The sequence below is a fragment of the Chrysemys picta genome, chromosome 5, assembly GCF_011386835.1.
Source record: "Chrysemys picta bellii isolate R12L10 chromosome 5, ASM1138683v2, whole genome shotgun sequence".
Taxonomy (NCBI): domain Eukaryota; kingdom Metazoa; phylum Chordata; order Testudines; family Emydidae; genus Chrysemys; species Chrysemys picta.
Window position 1 is genome coordinate 86,328,354 of NC_088795.1, and position 22,276 is coordinate 86,350,629.

The 22,276-nt window shown below is 40.0% G+C and overlaps 1 protein-coding gene across 21 annotated transcripts in view; it reads left to right on the top strand.

Annotated features, from left to right (window-relative positions):
* Positions 1–22,276, top strand: part of MTUS1 (microtubule associated scaffold protein 1) — a 209,323-nt gene that overhangs the window by 64,372 nt on the left and 122,675 nt on the right. For 12 of the 21 annotated variants that reach the window (XM_008168470.4, XM_065598004.1, XM_065598006.1 and 9 more), the window contains 4 exons: positions 9,834–10,001; positions 13,209–13,343; positions 17,573–17,677; positions 19,130–19,180. In XM_008168470.4, coding sequence (XP_008166692.2) covers positions 9,834–10,001; positions 13,209–13,343; positions 17,573–17,677; positions 19,130–19,180 — 459 coding nt within the window. Of the gene's footprint in view, positions 1–9,833; positions 10,002–11,349; positions 11,600–13,208; positions 13,344–17,572; positions 17,678–19,129; positions 19,181–22,276 lie in introns of those variants that run through there. The other 9 variants (XM_065598001.1, XM_065598002.1, XM_024105382.3 and 6 more) reach the window with 5 other exon arrangements.

The window sequence follows — 22,276 nt, forward strand, 5'->3', positions numbered from 1 at the left end:
ACATTTTGATCCTTCAGCCTGACCTCAGCATAATGTAGGTGATGGAGTTCAACCAGTCATTAGTATTAAACCTGCAGTTGGAAGGAGAAATCTCACTGGCTGTGTATATTACAGAAGATGCTGTATTTGACAGGCCCAGTGACAAACTAGAGGAGTTTTCATTGTATATCCAAACCAGACATTTTCTCTCTGCTCTCATGTTAATGGATAACTACTACGGTTATCCAGAGTCCCTGTAAGATCTGCGGATGGTAGGTTCAATTAGAATAGACAGCTCACTGTTAGCAAGAGAAACACAGGTAAAAGTTAATGAGTGGTAAAGTTGCTTTCTTTGTCATATGTCTCAGATTGTCTTAAAGCTAAAGTAGGTCACTCCATGAAGCTGTGCCTGGTATTAATTTGGTAGACTAGACTTCGTTTCTTCTTGCCAAGGATTCTTGAGGCCTGGTTTTAATGCAGAGGAGTGGGATAAACCTGACCCATAACCTTAGCAACAGAACTCTTAGAATGAAGGAATAAATAAATAAAAATACACCTAGACATACAGCTTCTTAAGGGGCATGTTCTTCGATTTATGCAGTTTCATTTTTGGCAGTCACAACAAACTGCACTATGGCGTTCAGAATATCCAGTCCTTTTGGTTTCAAGGCACACTCTTGTTTTTAATGCATTGCACCTGAAGCAGGATGCATGTTGTAACAATGCTTGCAGAGACTGGCTTTAACAGTCCAAATATTAGTATTGTTTGAAATATATCTACACCCATGAGAAAACTTTCCTCTTGGAGTGAGGTGTTCCAGTTCCTGCAGGGCAATTTCTTGGTACTAGATCATAACTTGTAAAGACTTGCTGGGATATTCTCGTACCATTCCTCAACCATACTCATTAGCCTTGAATTTTGTTGAATATTTTATCTGAGAAGACCAAACTAATAACCTTTTTTCTCTTCCTGAACTAATTATAAGGGGAGAGACTATGTATTCTGCAGAAGTGAACGCTTTTCCTCATGCAAGTCAGTGACCATGCAGTGTAATGAAACAGAAATTTGACAACTTGTATCCATAATGTATCTAAGCAAGTACACAACATTACATGCTACCTGCAGGCTTCAATCCTATTGATGAACAAAATGTTCCTAAAAACTAGCCAGCTACTCATGCTGCTAACTTTGAGAATTTGGGATGGGTCTTTTGACTTAAAGAATTTTTTTTTATAAAGTTTTCATAATGCAAAGAAACTTGGCAATTAAAATTGCTTTGAAGTAGGATCTTTTGATTGGAGGGGTGTCTTCTTCCCCCAACCACCCATGGGAAGGGGATGGTTGGAAAGGGGGTGTGATGTGTAGAGAGGAGTGAAAATCCTTAAGACAGATGTTGTGTATAGATGTGAACAACAATAGGAAAAAGCACAGTGGGATCTGGCTTATTTTGCTTTCCTTGTATACCATTAATTGCTTTGTCTCCCTACAGTGCTTGCCATTACAAAGCCAGTGCTTTCCAACAGTGTTATGTGAGGCTGTTTTTGTCTATTCTTGATAAAAATCAAGTGCGATGTTCTATTTATCATATATTTGCAGGTAAATGTTGACTTTTAATTAACTCACATCTGTGCATCGGTGGACTGATTGCTGGTTCTGCTTGTTGTCACAGCATTGATTTATTCAAATCTCGTAGCTGTGGAACTTGCCCAGATGCACTGCAAAAACCTGAACAGCAACAGGCTGTAGTGTAGCGCTGCTGATACTCAGAAGCCTTCCTATCCCTGCAGCAAAGATTGTACAGGATCATGGTATGGAGGCCAAAGCTTAAATTGGGTGAGATGACTGGGACAAAAGCATGGAAACAGAATATGAAGGTCCTATGATTGCCTATTGGCAGAAGTGGAATGGGCAGGCCTTGCTACAGTAACACATGTTGCTACTGGTGGAGCTGCAGCCAGCCTCCTGGAGGCTGAAGCACACCTGGCTGCTACCAGTACTCCTTGAGGAATTCTGCGCCACTGTGCAGGTGCAGAATTCATGTCTCCTGCAGATATCTTTGCTTCCCTGCAGAAAAATCCCTTTCTGCTTGGGAAGCAAAGGGGAGCCACAAGAGTGGTCATGCAGCCCTCCCCAGCAGTGTTTCTGGGTGCCTGGAGCAGCCAGTAGAGAGGTAAATAACCACGGGGGAGGAAGGGGGACACAGGGCTGGGGACACCCCGGCCTATGGCTCCTACCCTATGCTGGGCTCAGCTCCTAGTCCCGGCTTGGCTGGGGGTTGGAGAGGATGGGACTTCATCTTCCCCTGCATGGAGCAGCCAGGGCTAGGTCAGATCCACCCCCAGAAATCTTCCCTGGCTGCAGGAAGCACTGCACGGTCCCCTGCTTCCTGCTCCCATTGCTCCTCAGCTGCAGGGGGAGGGGTCACTGTATGGGGAGCTGCTCCACTGTTCACCCAACCTCTGTACATCTGCCCCCCCGACCCTCCTGCTGAGCCTCACCTACCCCCACCCCACTCAGCTGCACCTAGACCCACTGCAGAGTTATTACTCCTGCATTCAGAACCCCCCAACAAGCCCCTGCACCCAGAACTCCCGCACTGCACCCAGATCCCTGCACTGAGCCGCCCACACCCAGATTGTCCCACACTCTCAACCCACACTTGGATCCTGTTGGGCTGAGCCTGCCCACTCACACCTGGTGTGGAGGGGCAGGCCCAGCACTGCCGTTGCAGTGTGTCAGGGTCTGGTGCAGCCTGACTGCTGAGTCCATATCCCGGGCAGGCGCTGTAGCGTGATCTCCTACATCCATGCAGCCAGTGGCCCATGCTCCCCACAGCCATGCTGGAACCTCCACCTTTATCTGACAAAATTGCAGAATTTTAAAATGTTGTGGGAAGAATCTCTTTTTATTTGGTGCAGAATTCCCTCAGGAGTATACCAGGGGACTTCTGGCCCTGCAGCACAGACTGCAGGCAGCAGAGGGAAGAGGAACAAAAGTAGGGAATGCAATTCTCTGTGGGACTATTTCAGTTCAACCCCACAATGGCAAAGTATAGGGTTGTTGGCACAATTCTGCTGCCTCTGTCTGGGCCCAGTACAGCTGTGTCAGTGGGGTGGCTCCAAGCCTGCTGATGCATTTTGGGGAAAAGTGGAAAGTCTAGAGGGTTGCATGGGAAGGAGTGTTCTGAGTCTGTCAATGTTGGGTGAATGAGGGTTCAGAGCAAGGGGCATATTTCTGAGCTATGAAGTGCTTAAATAAGGAGCCCCACCTTGGATGGTGGGGGGGGGGGGGTGGACAGCATGTTTCTGTTCAGGTGGGGGTTGACTTGGAGGGAACTGAAGGGGTTTGGAAGGTTATGGGCAGAGAATAACTGTCACTTGAAGTTGTGAATGAATTGGTGCTGTGGAGCATAGAGGAAAATGGTAAGAGATTCTGGAATAAAGGATGAGGTTGGAACTGAACAGTAAGGGGGCAGCAGAGACGACAATACTGTTCTTGTGCTCTGTCCCACTTGTTCATTCTGGAAGGGAGGTGATGGACAGGGAATAGTGAAACTGTTTTGTTCTTGCTTACCAAAATATTGCTGTGTAACACTCATGAGCGTGCACTAGTTTTATTTTGAAAATATTAATGTGTAGGGGGAGGGGTGTTTGTGTATACACAAGCTGCTGCTTACAGCTCCACCATATTTTTGGTATGAGCTGCTACTGGATCCTAAATCTGTGTCAAGGAGGAGCACTTTCATAATGACTCGTGGATAAATGAACTAATATTCTAGAATGCCATCTCACATATGGAATGGGGTTTGCCTTGAGTCATGTTATCCCCCAATCAGAGTGTCTCAACCATTCCAGACTACTGTAACTCTTTTTCAGGAGTCTGATTTCTCTTGCATACCAAGTTTCACTTCATTTAAAAACTACTTGTTTATGAAATCAGACCTAAAAATACAAAAGTCTCACAGCACACTGACTGAAAAATTGCTTACTTTCTCATTTTTACCATGTTATAAAATAAATTGCGATATAAATATTGTACTTACATTTTAGTGTATAGAACACAGAGCACTATAAACAAATCATATGAAATTTTAGTTTGTACTGATTTCGCTAGTGCTTTTTATGTAGCCTGTTGTAACTAGGCAAGTATCTAGATAAGTTGATGTACCCATGGAAGAACTCTGCATACCACCAGGGGTTGAGAACCAGAGCCCTATGTAAAGAGAAGTACTTAAAGGGACAGCAACAACCTAACTCACTTGTCTAAGAACTCTCAACACTATTATTAGTAATACCCAAGACTATCCGAACGAAAACTTGTCTATTTTTATTTTGCTCATTTTGTATATTTGACAGATGTTTGTGAATTGATAGTTTAATTCTTTTCCCTCGATAGTTTGCTATTGTACTCTGTTAAACTCACAAATGGAAGAGAAATATTTTGAAAAATAAATGGTAAAACTTAATTGGTAGTGGGACTTAAAAGTATGTGTAGCACCTCATCTCTTTGTGTGTAGTTGCTCTGATAAGCACTATAAAAACAGAGGCAGGATTAATACATTTCTGAATGCTAGCTGAGCTAGACTGTAGCACAGTCTACTTGTAGACTTAGTAGAACAATCCTTGGAACACTCAGCTAGCTTTCTGAAATGTATTAATCCTGCCTCTGTTTTTATAGTGCTTATCAGAGCAACTACACACAATTACAAAAATGTTTAAAGATGAGTCTGCTGGGAAAAATGCCTCTGTGCATCTTTTCCCATGATTTACTTAATACCCTTGCCATCTGCTGAAAATGTCTCTCATTAGAAAACACAATCAAGGACTGCAATAAAATGGCCAAAGCTGCCTTCTCCTACAGATTAAAACTAGATACATTTTGTCATGTCTCTAAAATTCAAAATATCCCCTTAAAATCATTGAACAAGTTTTAACCCTTCCAGGATAGGGACAACTACTGTTTTTCACTTGCATTAAAAAAAAAAAAAATCCAGGAATCCCGACCCGAATCTTAGAAGTGTAAAACTATCAAGATTCAAAACTGGTTCTTTTTCATGTTAAGTTTTTCTCTGCAGCTCTAAGAGAAACATTACCAACAATCTTCCTTTGTGCACTTTAATCTACCCAGATTTCCAGATGGGAAAAGCCACAAAGCTTATATTCCCTGTATCTCACAAAGCTCCATGAATTGTGGAAGCTTTTCAATCAATCCTAAACCTGAAATATTTAAATATTAAATATTAAATATTTAAATATGGCTTTGATAAATGATGCTTTACCCTCAAAATTGAAATCTACCTTTAATCCTAGTGTTCAGTTGACAGTTAAGTATGAAAAGCATAATTATAAACACACTTCCACATTGATTAGAGAGCTATGTGGGTACCGAGTATCTTTCTTCATGATCACTTTTGATGAGGGCTGGGATTGTATAGTTTTTACAGAGGAAATGTTAAATTGAGATTTGATATGGGGAGGATGGAAGCCTAGATCTGGTGAGAGACAATCTAACTTCTGAGAACTTGTGTTTGTGTGTGGTTTTTTTTTTTTTTTGGAGCCCGGGGGGGGGGGGGTCTCAAGCATATTTTCCCAGTATGACTTCTGTAGCACAGGAAGTTCAAATGCCAGCATCAAGAAGCTTTTAAAGTTATTTTAGCCCATGATGATCTGCTCAAGATTCACAAATGAGGTTGACTTTTTGGTTTAGGTCATGAAGTTTGAGCTTAGCAAGTCTTGATAAATTAATGTCATTCTATGAATGTTTTCATTCTGGTACAAGAGGTACTTTTAGCCTATTTGACACTATTTAGTTAATACATACTTTTATTTATTTATTTACTTTAAGTTCTAAGCAGTAGCCCACTCATTGCTCGAGGGATGAGGAATGCAATACTTCTCACTCTACATGACAGTAGCTAGAATAAATAATTGATTCAGGCTTATTACACTGACAGAACGGGTGACTGCTTTTATTCTTTATAACACTGCTTATTCTTATGTGGTCTAGTGTCTTCTGACTGCCCATGCTGTTCTTCCAGCGATACTAGCGTATATGCCATATCTGCCTGTTTCTCTCTCAGTAGTCTTGGGACTCTTTTCTGCACTGTTCCTCATCTAAGGAGCACCCTTTTTCTGATCTGGTTTGTAAAGCCACTACTATCCTTTTTAAATATCTCTTGAAGTGCCACTTCATTATGCCTACAAGAAACTTGTCAATTAAGCCTTCTACTTAATTCTATATAATTTTTAAAATTTCACTAAAAAAAAAAGTTCCCTCATGCTATACACTAGACTTTGCTAATTAACTGTATAATCTTAATGAGGCTCCTCCTTTTTGTTCCCCAATCTTATGTCATATCTGAAATTGGTCTAGCTTCTTGGTGCAAGGGTCCTGTCTTACCAGTATTGGGAAGCTTCAGCACATAAATGGGGTGCTGTTAAAATAAAACCAACTGTAGTAACATGGAGGAATTGAAATGGTTATATTTTTAAGCGTGGGAGACTTGGATTGAATTGGGAGTTTTCACAGACTTCCTTTGTGAACTTTGGTAAAATAACTTCAGTGTATTTGTTCCCTTTGGGGGTACCCCTCTACTTTTACAAGGGGCCTTCTGAGGATAAACTATAAATGGCTGGGAGGTGTTTCTGATACCAGCACAGAGAGGAGGCATATAAGAACGCATGCCATTAAATTAAGAATGCACTTGTATTATGTAGTCGAGGAAGCTCTAGGATTTTAATGAAAATTCAAATAAGTTAATGTCAATTTGAGATGATTCTCCAGGTGAGAGGAATAAAATGGGTGCCCTAAAAATACTGAGCAAGAAATTAGTTACGATGATGCTGAGGAAATACTTTGCATTTATATACTGCCTTCTATCTAAGAGTTCACTGTAGCTTCAGAATGCTCCTGGAAGTTAGATAAGTATTCTACAGCTGGAAAACTGAATTGGAGATTGTGATTTAATCAGTTTCCAGTAGAAATCTGTTAATATTTTTTTAGCCACTAGGTGAAGTGGATGAATTAACCACATTCCAGAGCGTAGGAACTAATCCAGGAAATATTTTGAGATGTAATTATTCAGTTTTTTTTCTTAGCATTTATCATTCTGCTCTTAAGTTTGTAAATGAGAGGAAGGAACTTTTTCCAGCTTACATGTGATACTTGGTTTCTTCTTGGAATTAGCTACTTAATGGCCTCAGGCCACTGCTACTTGGAGATTCCTCCCCAAATTAATTTTTCTAAAACTGCAGTTTGGTGTTCATTAGTGACTTTTACGAATATTTTCCAAGAGAGCACTGATCTCTAGGGAACCGAGAAAGAACATGGGTCACCTATGAACAGGACCCGTGCTTGACATTTCCAAAGCTGGGAACTCAGCACCATTGAACTTACTATGTTTTTATGCAAATTCTCAAAATTACTTTTGTTATAAATCACCTGCATTCTCAAGACCATTGTCTGAGCTTTGAAAACAAATGAAGGGGTCTGGAGATATTTGCAGATGTTAAGTTCAGGATGTGCTGTTCAAGCAGGGTTTCTCGAAGTCTTTCTCTCACTCAGCTTCCAGATCTCTGGAGTGGAAGTTCATGGAAAGAATGAATAGGCCTCTTTTTGTTTTGCTTTTAAAGATGAACCCAGCAACATCCCTCTCAATGCCTGGCATCTTCGGTACATAGAGATGTGTAACAGGTGGCTAACTGAACAAATACAGATTCTTACCAACATGAAAATATTGCAGATTCAGCTTGTACTGTTTCTATACTATCTGATTCTGGAAGTTCTGTAGTATTCTTACTTTGCCAAGTGTCTAATGTAGACTGGAAGAGGAGTCGTGTATTTAAAAAAAAAAAAATCATTAACTAGATCGATTAGATCAAGTCATTCTGTAAAGTAAAAATTATTCTTGGCACTATTCAAAAAAGTTGGTAGCAGTTGCTTTGTGGCTTTAAATTTTCTCAGTTTGGGAGCTGTTTAGCTTGATTTGTTTTAATCGACACCACTCACAATTTGTACTAGATAGTGGTTTCTAGCATCATGCAAACTCCCACAAAAGAGCCAAACACTCAAGAATGGATTCTAAACATTTCTATGATTGCTTAAGTACTTCATTACCTTACTGCAATAACTTGCAAAACAGAAAATCAAAGAAACCTGGCTCTTTAGTTTTAAATCTGAGACCTGATAGAGTGACGTAGTGACATCTTACTCAGATCAGTTATTCTTAAGCTACAAAATGTACACTTAACATGTCAAAATAAGTAGTAAAATAGCACTTGGTAAAGTGTTTCTTTTCCGGTACACCTGTAATGTCACTCATCTAATTTGCAGATTACTGAATTTTGCAATGAATCTTAATTATCAGGATGACTTAATGAGGTCCTGCTACACATTTGTAACTTGCATATATAAGTGGAACATGCATTTATAATTGCTCTTTTGTGTAGTTAATAGTAAACCAATACATTACTTTACTTTCCCTTAATTTTTAGTATTAAACAGGCCAGCATTGCCTATGAAAAAACTCAGTGAATTGTTAGTCTTTTGAGCTTGAAACTTTTATGGACATAATCTCACAGCACCATCTGGTGTTGAGAAGTATATTCATTTATGCCGAGATGCGTATACATTCATGAAGCTTCTTCCTTCCTAAATCTCCATGTAGTGTCTTACTTTGTAAGACAGCCTAAAGCTTTTATGATCTTCATACAAATCTTACGTCTTTACAAAGATGTCACTTAATCCCTCATGCCCAAGAATGAGAGGGGACTATTGACATACCTATATGAAAACTAATATGTCATAAACTGGAGTAACTTAAATACCTGGTTTAATCATATTGCAACTAGGTCTCATACATGGTATTAATCTGAATTATGTGGTCATGGCAAGTGGATAGGGAGGGGCGTGGGGGGAGTCCTTTTTTTCTTCGTGAAACTGATGTGCTATATTTTAACACTGCATGTTCTGCCTAAAATAAAACATGCCTAAGAAGAGATTATACCCGAAGAAAAGGAAATCGGGCAAAACTTTACTGATCATAATATCCAGATGCCTGTATCTCTCTAATTCTTCTAAAATAGCATTTAATCTTCCCACTCTTCTTTGTTTACATATAAAGAGGTTACCTTACTTGTCCTGTTACTTAAAAGGGGTTTTGGAAAGCTCAGCACCTGAAATCAGATATAAAATGGCATTAATCAGAGCTGGCAAATGACAATCCAGTGATAGTTTAATATTCCATTTTTTCAATTGAAATTCTGGGAACAAGAAAATTCTGATATACATAACTTCTCCTGTGGTCATAATCCTTTATTTTAATCCTAATGCATGTTAGTACAGTTTTCCTGGAATGGAGCTGGAAGTCCATTTAGCTAAACATATATTCAATTGCAGATGCTCTGGCTTAAATAGTAAAGTTGTCCTGTTAATTAATACTACAGTAAATGTCATCTGAAAGTGACAATAATACCTCAATTCTATCTCAAACAGGTTATATTTAATACTTTTCACTTTTATCACTTCTGTTTACAAGCTCCAATTGACAGGACATGGTACATTTTATGCAAAAACATCTTTGTGCTATTATAACTGAATGGCAACAAAGTTCTGAGAATACGATTTATCCAATCTTGCAGACCCAGAAGTCTTTTGAGCTATCATTTCAAGTATAGTAGAACTTGCTGCTCTTGTTCATGGCTCGTGCTCGTTCTGCTTCCATATGGCTCAATTTACTTTCCAAAAGAAATTGAATATTGGTGCTATTTGTGTCTCATCTGAAAATCAGCATGCATTAGGCTTCAGCTATCAGCATCTCTTTAAAGGTCTATCTTTCTCTCCCTTAAATTAACAGGAGTGGAAACTTCTTCCAGAGGGAAGCCTGCCTCTATGAAAACATCTCTAGCATCTTGGGCCAGTTCTGGCAAATCACTAACTAAATCAAAAGTGCCCATTCGGAGAACTGCTAGCATCTCTTCAATCAGTAGTACCCAGAGTGAGCAAAGTACTTGCAGTAATAATTGTAAGTATCTTTGTTAGAGTTCTCTGCTGTTAACCATTGTTCTCCAGGACCAAATCCTTCAGTCCTTAGCTGGGAAAAATGTATTTGAATGGGATTATTGCCTAGCTAAGGATTACTAGTTTTGGCCCTTAGGAATGTTGCCTTTTTACACATCTTTCATCCTAAGAGGCACATCCTGTAGTCTTCTCAGTTGAAGGGTCTTGAGACTTGGTGCCTGACTTAGCAAAAATGAACTTGTTTTTTTAATTAAAGAACTTTCTACACTCTCTTGGTTCATTCCAAAACTTCCTGGCATTACTGAGTACGATGCTTTCCTTGAAAGGGCTTTTTGTATATGGTGTAATAAGTTCAGAAAGTTTGAGCATTGTGAATTGGCTGTTTGTGGTAACACTGAGAACAGTGCAACCCATTTTTTGTACCCATTTTTTGATGCACTATAATTCATATGTTACCTTCGTGTGTTCTTAATGAATTATACTATATAGATGAGACTTTAACATTTAATTGCTTTCTTGTTTGAAAGTTCTGAAATATACAGTTTCAAATTATTAAACTAAAGTAAACATCATCATGTACAATTTAAACATTTGGGTGTACAACTTAAATGTAAAAACAATGAATTCCTGATTAAAATGATCAGTCTAAATTACATATTGTTTATGGCCTTAAACAGTGGATAAATGAATGAAAACTCTTGTATATCAGTTGCAGGAATGTTAGGGAATGGAAAAACACGCAAAAAGCAACATAAATTAACCCATTGATGGGGAAAGTGATTCTAACATTAAAGCTATTTAAATTTAAATTCAAATATCCTCTTACTATTACATTGTTCTATTTTGTCTTTGGGGTTGGGGAAGGAAGTTCCTTTATGCTAAATTACTTTATATTAAAAAAAATGTTCCTGAATTGATGATGATCCATAGTACACATTTCTTTATCACTGAGTTGTCCTGTTTGTTCCTGCTATTTTTCTTTTCTCCTGAAAATAAAAACCTACTATGGGCTGAAAGGAATATGTATTTTTTGTATTAAAATTTGCAACACATTTCTTCTATAATCAGATTTGGTTCTGTTGCCCTGACAGCCATGTTGACTTTTACTGTTCAATTTTAGTACCATGACTGAAATTCCTAAGGAGGTTGTAAACGCTTTGTGCTCTCTCTCTCTACTAACAAAGAAAGGTTCATCGCTTCATAACAAAGAGATGTATTCCTTTCAGATTAAGCATCCAAACCGATGACTCTTTCTTAGTGTGATTTGCTAACTGGTTTAATCTGTTTTTGTCCTCTGCCTTGAAGCTTACAATTTTTTCCACTCTAATTCACTAAGAGCAAGCATGAGGAATATGAGAGAGTGAACATGGCTGCAGTCTTTCTGGATTTAAGCTTGCTTTGATTCTTTTTAAATGACTATACCAGGAGGACTCCGCAGTTGTACAGAAACTGATTTTTCTCCTCATATTTTCATCAATTCTACACTAGCACCACCGACTGATTCAGGAAGCCACTATGATATTACCTTATTGACTTTGCTGGTAGTGGGATCTTACAGCTTTTTTATTATTCCTTTGTTAGCCACGTTTACTGGGAAAAGAAGTAGGTCGTTAGCCTTTTTTAAATAAAAGCATGTTTAGTTTCTTGTTAAAGTTGGTAAAATCTATCAAATTAAATGCTTTAATTTGCTGTTTTCCCAAAGAAAATGTTTTTCTTAATTTAAATTAATAAATTTACAGAAAACGTTCAAACTAAATCTTGACTTCAATGTTTTTATGATTGTAATCATATTTGGATTACATGTGATTAATATTTTTTGTGCAGTGCATTTTTTTGCTGACATTTTGAACCATCTTGTAGACAGAATCAGTACATTTTTACTTTTTTTCTAAAGGTATACAGAGTGTGTCTTGTCCTTATGTGATAGTTAGCTTATTAGACAATGACATCAAAATAAAATCATAATTGGCAAAATCTAAAATTCTTCACTATCAGATTACTGGGACATTTAAAGGTCAAGATGGGATACTTCTTCAGTAAACGTAGTGTAATGTAAAACCTAGGATAATATAGTCCTGTTTAACATTAAACTGACAAATTGTTTAACTTGATATTTAAGATGATTAGTTGAAATTTTTCTGTAAAAATTCACAAAATATAACCTTCCTGTTGCTGCCTGATCAATCCTTTGTTGTGATTCTCCTAGAGGGTTAAGTTTCCTATGATAGTAACATGCTGCCTTTGAGTCTAATTAGCACTTCAGTTTTATGACTCTCTTCTATCTTCTAAGGAAACTCTGTGTTTGTGAAAATTTGGCATAATGTAATTGTGTATAATAAAAAAGAAAAGTTATAATTTGCATGTGAGTTAATTATTTGCACTAGTAAATGTGGTTGAGGATTGCAAAATTAGAATTGCAGCACCCTGACCTTTTTTAGCAATTATGTAGTGTGCACATAGTAAATTGTATTATGATGTAAATAAAGATTGAGAACACGAGTGTGTAAATCGTAAGGCTTGCAAGTATGAATTCCAAGTGCTATTTTTTCCGTGTATAGGAGTAATTGCATGAAAGAAAATAAAGCAAGGTGTAGTATTTCAGCAGTAAGATGCTGATCTCAGCAATTCACCTTGAGCCACAGAAATATAAACCAGTCTGCTTTCACCTTGGCTTGACTTGCATGATGCTGTTCAGTAACTTGGTGGGGCTATTTTACATCTTCTATTACTGTATATAGAACAATTTGGGGGTGTCTCACTGGTGGAAGTTTAATATATAACTGCAAAATTATTTTTGAGTAATACTTTGATATATTATGAAATTCTCAGGAGTATAATCAGACAACTATAACTCCTTAGTCTGAATTATGGGCTCAAATGTCTAAAGTGCATATGCATTTTTTGCACATGCCTGACTTGGACTGTGTGAACAAACCAAAGCTGCAAAACTTGGGCTTTGAAATGCATACAATGAGATTAGTCTTGGTGAATATCAGACAAAGCTTTGTGCCAATTTATCCATGTGGACAAGATGGAAATACAGAAACCTATACTCAGCTATTTGTGATTATATTATAAAATGTTACTAATTAAAGCTATAGGAAATAGGCCCATCAGTAACTTACCCAAGAGACTTAATTTTTATAAAACATCTAGCTAAATGTTCTAGGCTAATTCTCTAACTCTCTCTATACATGATTTTTTGCAATAGCTACAAGTGCCACAATCATCATCAAGAATGGAGAATGGCCTTCAAAAGCTACCTGTCAAAATGGCATTTCTGGATCCATCTCTTTGAAGCCAGTGCCCAGACCTAGAGTGTACTCCTTAAAATCCACTCCAAAAGGTATCTGGATCTTTTTGTATATAATGAAACTAAAGTAATTCTTCGCTAGCTTACATTGTTTTACATTACTGTTTCCCAAAGCAGTGATCCAAGAAACACTTGTTGGTAGTTTTGTGGAAAACTAGCTGATTACATGATGGTGTCTTATTTCCAGCTGTTCATGTTGCATTAAGAGGGCCAAAAATATATTACTTCTGCTGTAGTTGCCAGAGGATTGCTATGCTGTTGCAAATGGGAGATAAGTGGTCCACTAGATACTGTATATAAATGTATGTGCTCCAGAATGACCTTAAGACTACTTCCAATTCCAACAGATATTGAAAAGGAGTAACTCTCAGCACCTTCATCAGATTCTAACAAAGTGTGATCTGATCTCATACTCAGTTATACCAAACACTTGCCACATATGACTGTAACAAAACCCATACATTCAATATTATTCTGCCTTAATGTTGCTGAGTTTGCCATTAAAGCTTTTTTGCATTAAGCCTAAGTTTGAAGTACTACTGTTTGGTATCTGTTGGAGATGGGGGTGGAAAAGAGCACTTGCCAATGGTTAAGTAAATCAAAATAGAAGGGAGTAGATGGTCTATCTTGGTGGCTATCTTCGCCCGACTTGTTACTTGGTAACAGAGCACAACATGAAAGAGGGGGGTAAGGCAAGAAATGTGTATAAAAGGAGTTCATGTCCTCAAGTGGACAAAGAGAACAAGAGTATGTCTACAAAGCAAAGAGACACCTGTGGCTGGATTGGGCTCACGGGGCTGTTTGCATTGTTGTCGACTTTTAGGCTCTGGGACCCTGTGGCTGGGAGGGTCCTAGAGCCTGGAAGTCGACACAGCAATGAAACAGCCCCGCAGTGCAAGCCTGAGTCAACTGGTACAGTCCAGATGTGGGTTTTACTTTGCTTTTGTGGACATACTCCAAGTATGGCCTCAAGAGACCATAGCCAGTCAATACACTGTTCACATGAATGCTTGATACAGGGCAGGGGTATATCCCTACTGCTCCCCAAGCTAGACCAACTCAGATTGGAAATAAGGCGTAAATGTTTAACAGTGAGAGAGAGAAATCCTTGGAACAATTTACCAAGGGTCATGGTGAATTCTCCATCACTGACCATTTTTAAATGAAGATTGGATGTTTTATATAAGATGTGCTCTAGGAATTATTTTGGGGAAGTTCTATGGCCTATGCTTTACAGGTCAGACTAGATAATCACAGTGGTCACTTCTGGCTATGGAATCTATGAATTCCTATCCCCACTCATAAAAATGCTACTTTTAAGACTTGACCAGAATGAAGAATAAGTATGAATGTAAAATAGGGAAGGAAACCTTGACTTCCCATTTTAGAGCTTTTTTTTAAAATGCTCCTCCCCAAATTAATTTTAGATGATTGTAACCTCCTGCCAGTCAGAGTTGGCAGTAACAAGGGCCGGGTTCAGTACCTAAGGGTTCCTTTTCACCAATACAACACAAAACCGTCTCAAGCCCCCACTTAGTGACCTTGGACAATTATATACCTCTCCCTTCCCCTCCCCCTCACCCCTGGGCACCTCTAAGAGGCTATACTTCCCCTCTCGCAAGCAAAGAGCCTGAGTGTAGCAAAAAACTTTGAAGAAAAGGAGGGAAATAATGCAGCATTAATTTAGGGAAACCCCACAAACAGGGTTTATAAACACAAACCATGCGCAGAAGACCCACCACCAAGTAAGTTGGGCAGTGTCCTTTTTCCCTCAGGGTCTTAAGTCCAGTAACCCAGAAGTCCCTTTAACATGCCCATCCCTTCTCTGCACCCCACTCACAGTTGCTGTCCTTAGACAGTGCAGATCCAGAGTTCAGAGGTGCATCTGCAGAGTTCACCTCCCAGCCTGGGTGGTGAGGGGGGAGGGGAGAAGGAGGCACCTTACTTGCCCCGTTGCTCAAGCACTCACTCACCACCCCTCTTCATGGGGCTCTGCTCTGGCACACTCCACCAGCCGCCCTGCTGGCTGCACCAAGATGTCTTCAGGGCCCCCCCCTCTTAACACAGCTCTCAGTGATTTCCTCTCTCAGTGGGGGATCCTAACTGCTGGTGCACACTGGGCAGTCTCTTGCATCAGAGACATTGTCCCAAAGCAGGTCTAATCCTTAGATCTAGGTATCAATGATTTCAGCTCTGCAGCCTGTAACAAGACTCTCAATTGAGTCTAAACCAGCTCTGTTATTACACAGTGGAGAAAGGAAGGGTCAAATGATGTCTAGGGCCTTTAGGTAAGGCTCATACCATCCGGTACAAGTACCTATCCCCACCCTCTCTCAACTCATGGGCTTTGGAATCCATGTCCCCTGCCTAGCAACTGCCGTTTAATTGAGGATGAGTCCCTCAATTGGGAAATGCCAAGTACAGTTCTGCTTCCCTTGATTCACACAGCAAGGATAACAATGCTTTATTACTCCTGCCCCAATAACAAGGAGACTGGGAATCCCACACCAGCCAAAAGTGACCATTTGAGCAAGCAATCCCATCATGCTGAGCACCTAGGCAAGGTGGGTGTGCCCATGCAAATGAGATCAGCTCCTGAAGTCCTTTTCCACAGCTCACCACTAGATGTCAGGAGAGAGTTCATTTGGACTCTACTTGCATGATGTTAACATTACAAGAGACTTCTTAATGCAAAATCTATTGTCCTATATTATATAATTTCACCTTGACCCCACCCTTCTCCACCCACAGAGGAGAGGGAGCTTGAGGAAAGGTGGTCCTCATCTAACCCTTCCAAGGGTGAGGGGACCATGGAGAGAATGCGCAGTCATTGAGTAGGGTAGTAGTGGCTGAGATACGTAGCCTGTCCTAGTCAATGTTACTGCCCCACCTTCCAACAGGAGCCCAGAAACTCCTCAACCAGACATTAGTTCCTTGTGCTGCCCTCATTTCTAATTCCTCTTACCGGCTAAGGAGAAATCGGAGCTCTGCTTTTGCTTTTGCCAGATATTGTGTACTTGTGCTATAATCTCTGCTGCTGCAAGTAGTTTATTTTAAACACCGTCTCCCGTTACTTGTTAAACATTTAATTCTGGTTCCTCTCCCCTTACGCAGTGTCTATATTGCAGCTGGGAGGTGTAATTCCCAGCTCCCTTAGAGACCTACGTTCTAGCTCTCTTTGAGCTAGGGTACTAAAAATAGCAGTGTGGCCAGGGCGGCTTGGGCTAGCCCCAAGAATACAACCCATCAGAGAGTCTAAGTATGTATTTGGGGTAACAGCCCATGCTGCTGAAGCTACACTTCTATTTTAGTGCTCTAGCTCAAGTGGACCTAGAGCGTGAGTCTACCAGATCTAGGAATCTCACCTTTTAGCTGCAGCATAGACATATTCTTAAGTGAGTGTATGTAGGACTTCTCCATCAGTTGATAAGCTTAATAATGCTGTTCATAACCATAAAATGCAACTGACCAGGTGCAGGTTTTCTCTGTACAATACAGCAGCTGAACTACTGTCATACATGGTCTGAATGGAGTAGCAGCTTCAATCACTGGCCAAAATGAAGTGGCATAATAGGAGATGGCTGAAAAGCTTTCTCCAAAATACTTACTGTTAAAATGCTTCTGTCAAGCACATTTTGGGCTAACAGGTTACTGAACTCTGACATGTCTTAAGTCAGGAGTGGTGATGGTGCACATTATTGTGTTTCAGTGAAAAGTAGGAATTTGAGATAATTTCATGAAAACCACAACAGAAAAAATTGGATTTAAAACACTGAATAACTAACACAAGTGATTAACGCTTTGAGAGGATGACAAGCTATAAAATAACTTGTAACTTTAAGTATGAAAGGCAGAGGCCTTGAGGTGGTGGTACTTTGCTGCTGTTTGTTGCCACTTCTATATTTAGATGTAATAAGGTAAATTTAATTTTGGAATACATCTGAAAATGTGTTTACTAACACTCCTTATTAACTTAATTATTAAAAGTATCTTATTTTTTCCATTCTCAATTTTCAATAAAGAAAATTGACTTAAAGTAGTTTTTATTCATCTAAGTCATTGTTCTGCCATTTTAAAAATCTGTCTAAAGGAGAATATAGTTCAGAATCAATTTCCTCTTTAACTATATGTGATTCTTAAAAAGTTAAAGTTCAGGGTTTTAAATGATCAGTAACCTTAAGTTATTTTCTTAAACTGGACAAGTTCTTATCACGGATCTAGTTTTAAATTTAAAAATCTAATCTAAGTCTTTGGTTTTTTAGGAACAAAGAACAAGTCTTGTTCACTGAACCAATGTATACCAAAATCAGCTGGACCATTTCTTCCAGCAAGGAAAACCAGTGAGCCAAGAGGCAACCAGCCATTGGGTAAAGTCGTTCTCATTTACACTTTGCAGTCTTCCCTTTCTTTAGTGAGAGCTCTGCTGTTCAATTTTGAAATGCTCAAGATTGCCAGTTCTAGCAGAGCTTCAGCTGTAGCTGAAACTTTGAAAGTGGAGATGGATTTCACAAATCTATCCCCAATACAAAAATCCCTAATTTACTTTCTTTGTCATCAGAGTGAAATACTAACCTTTCATTTTCTGGAAAAAAGATTCAAGGGCCTGTAATGTCACTTGTTTATCTACATTTAAATTTGTATTTATAAAAACAAATTTTTTAGAAGCAGGATTTGAATAATGCTTACTTAGAGTATACATACAAGATGAGGCCCAAATTTAGCCCCTTCTTGGAGTTTTTGTTTAACTTAGATAACAGCTCTGCCCCCTTACCTCCCTGTCTCAGATACTCAAACCCATGTTAATGCTGAATTAGAGTTTAAAAGGACATACCTAGTTGGTTGTCTACACATTTAAAAGTATAAAAATGAATCTTCATGAAAGATTCTAGAATCTGACACCTTGTCATAGGTATTCACTGACTACTCACAAAGTTCCTATCATGTGGCTTAGAGTTAAAATTGAACTGCATCAGACTAATGTACAGTAGTTAAGATACAATGCAAATTGTGTTGCCTCCTACTTACTGAAGCATATGCTTGTAAGGTCTCACATGGAGATATTGATACTTCCTATGCACAGCCAGATGAGTTGAGCCTTTTAATTAGTTTTTTATCTTTGCAAATTGGACCAAGTAACAGTGTTCTTGAAAATCAATAAACCTACTCTAAAATTCTTTATTTTTAATTCTCTACCATGCAAGAGTTATCAGTAATAGTTCCACTTACTTAGTTTTTACACTAAAGGTTAGTCAGTTATGTGGTCCTTAGGTCACACTAATAAAAGACAAATTAGCTTTTTTCCCCCCTGTTAACTTGAAAGGTTACATTCTTTAGTGTGTAACCCCTGGGTTTTCTCCTTTTTGAGAAGGATATGTAAATGTCTGCCCACAGATTAAAGCTGACAATTATTACAGGCCACTTCATTCTTAAAGGCCTCAGAAGTGGCAATACTGTGGACAGAATAAAACAAAATAGTACTATCTAGCTTACATGAAGCACAGCACTACCAGTGCTAACAAATGGGATAAAGGTCAAGCTCTTAACTAGTGATGTCAATTAAAAGTGATTGATTAAGGTAAAACAGTTCATAATTAACAGGAATCTTGTCATGTTTCATTCTCACCTATCTTACCAGCATCTTAATGTCATAGCAAATTTTGGGATTAATATTAATATCTTATTGAATTACATATGCCACCACACAAGGAGGGTACATGAAAGGAGGCTGGGAAGATGTTTTTTACCCATCTACTGGAACTTATTTATAAATCTTAATACAGTTTAGAATGTTACATCCATATCTTCTCTGAACATTATAGGTACTCCTGTACTGAATGGGCCCCGAAGACTATTGTCGGGTTTCAATTCCGGTGAGTTCTCAAATCCTGTTTTCTCCCCAAATTGTTGTTAAAGGATAACAAGGGGAGATCCCCACGATTATATATCCTTATATGCCATCTTTAAGATGCTTTTGGTATAGTATCCTAGTGTTTCATTCTTAAATTAAGTAGCCTTACAAGAAGTTAGTATGATATAACCAACCATGAAGACTCAAGTTTCAAACATACAATTTTACCTTTTTTCTCTGTGCTTTACTTCTGTGCTATTAGACCATCCAGCTGCCAAACTGTAGAGTCTGTACTAATATTTGTCATCCATATGCTTTGTAGACAAAATGGAAGTTTTTAAAGCAACATACAAGAAACATATGGGTAACAAATTTGGATATAGTTATTTTGCAGTTTAGTCATGTGGCAATAATTTGTTAAAACAAACTTGATGTGGTTTGGGGAAAATAGAAGATTCATGTTGAACAGAAGCTTGTCCCTTTTTTTTTTTTTTTAATGGCTTGTGCTGACAAATACTTGACTTTTTCTTTTAGTAGCAGCAGCCTCAGTGTATGTTACTGCATGCTGTGCTTGAATGGTAGATTGCAATTAACTAGAAATGTTGGTATCAACTTGTGTGACATTGGGAAGAGTGACAAGAGGTTAAAAAGTGGCTGATATTCTAAATAATTCTGTTCTGAGGCTTCTGTTTTGTATAATAGTTCTTCTCTCTCCTATATTTCATACCAGTCCACAAACCTGGAGCTAGTTCTTACCCAGCCAGTTGATAGAGGCAGAATAAATCTTGGGTGGACATTCTCTTGTACATAAAGATCTTTCCAACTCACTTGAACAGATTAATGGGGTCTTTGTGAAAAGAGATAAAAGGTCTGTGATAGGAATACTAAACTTGCCACTGGGGCATTAATGTGTCCCTTCACTAGAACTAGGGTATGTCTACACCCAGCCGCTAGTTCGGCGGCTGGCAATCGAAGTTCTGGGTTCGACTTATCGCGTCTTGTCTGGACGCGATAAGTCGAACCCGGAAGTGCTCACCGTCGACTGCGGTACTCCAGCTAGACGAGAGGAGTACCGCGGAGTCGACGGGGGAGCCTGCCTGCCGCGTTTGGACCGAGGTAAGATCGAACGAAGGTACTTCGAACTTCATCTACGTTATTCACGTAGCTGAAGTTGCGTACCTTAGTTCGATTTGGGGGGTGAGTGTAGACCAAGCCCTAGAAGCTTGTTGGATGCAACATAGGGTGGAAAGGTGCTACATGTCTCTGGAAGACACTACCACCTTCCAAATGAAGATTGGATGTCTTTCTGAAAGGTGTGTTCTAGCTAACCAGAAGTTATGGGCCTAATGCAGAAATTACTGTGAGAAATTCTCTTGTTGTTCAGGAGATCAAACTAGATTACAAATCACTTTTGGCCTTAATCTGTGGATCATATGTTATCTTTTACTAAAGCAATACAAGGATTCCAAGTGTCTGGAATTTGATCTTGTATACAGGAGAAGAGGTTTTTAAATTTGTCTGCTACCTTTCTGTGAGATCTTCTATTACAAGTTCATACCCTTGCCATGATGCAGCAGTTTAGCACAGTAACTTTGAATAGAGTTTTACTTGGGTTTCTGCAGTCACTTATGTTTTGCTAGTACTACTTTTTAGTTTCAGTGGAGTTCTGTGAGCCCATGTGTCCGTCAGTTCAGAGAAGCAGAAGGGGTAATCTCCCCAAGCTTTAGCTATTTTGTCACCATTTGTTGGCAGTGGGCGCAATTAAACCTATGCGTCTGGACTGGAATAGAGATCTCTGGGGCAGGGCTGGCTCTAGGCACCAGCGCTCTAAGCATGTGCTTGGGGCAGCGCTTTCCAAGGGGCAGCACTCCGGCTCCTTTTTTTTCCAGCCCTGAGTAGAGGTGAGCTGCGGTGGTGGGGGGGGTGCGGGGAGGGCCGCAGGAAGTAACCCTGGGGGGGGGGCAGAGGAACCGCCCCCCCATCGCCGCAACTCTCACCTCCACTCTGCCTGCTCCCCTGGGCACACCGCCGCCGCTCTGCTTCTCCCCCCTCCCTCCCAGACTTGCCGCGCGAATCAGCTGTTTTGTGGCAAGCCTGGGAGGGAGGGGGGAGAAGCGGAGCGGCAGCCTCAGGGGAGCAGGTGGAGCAGAGGTGAGCTGCGGCGGTGGGGGGTGCGCGGAGGGCCGCAGGAAGTAACTCTGGGGGGGGCAGAGGAACGGCTTCCCCCCCCCCCCGAACTCACTTTGCCGCCTCCTTCCCTGAGCGCACCGCCACTCCACTTCTCCCCCCTCCCAGGCTTGCCGCAAAACAGCTGATTGGTGCAGCTGATTGGCGCGGCAAGCCTGGGAGGGGGGAGAAGGGGAGCAGGTGGAGCAGAGGTGAGCTACGGTTCCTCTGCGAACCCCCCCGCCCCCAGGGTTACAAGCCTGGGAGGGAGTGGTAGGAGGGGAAATGCAGCATCCCGGGGGAGGAGGCGGGGCCAGGGATTTGGGGAAGGGGATGGAATGGGGTAGGGGCGGAGTTGGGGCCGGGTCGGGGGGTGCAGGAAAATTCTTTTGCTTGGGGCGGCAAAAAACTTGGAGCCGGCCCTGCTCTGGGGGGTAATGTTGGGAAATGAGTTTCTCTATTCGTTTGCTAACAAGTGAGCCACGCTTTGTACACTGAAATGCACAATTCATCACATGCCAGTGAAAGTTGATCCTCAAGTTAAAACACTTTATTTCCTGCCCTTTGGAATTATGGACCATGCACCATTTTGTGCTCAAAGGTTTTCTAATGAATTTTTTTTTTGCTTTTTCAGAAGCTTACTTTTTTGTTTTTCATTCTTATTGATCAGATTACATAGAGCAGTATCAAAGTGAAAAAAATTGTGTGAGGAATACTGAGGGGTTTTGTTTTGGATGCTTTGTAGTACAATGCTTTTACACTTCAAGGAAAAGTCGCATGATCTTTCTTCAGAATTAACTGAATGCCCAATGCCAGCTAGTGCCATGCAGAATGTGGCCCAGCATCTTTTTTTTTTTTTTTTTTTTTTTGGTTGGGGTGTGGTTGGGGCTGACGACTCTGGGGGTTCAGGCTCTTGGGTGGGGCAGGAGATGATGGGTTTGGGGTGCAGGAG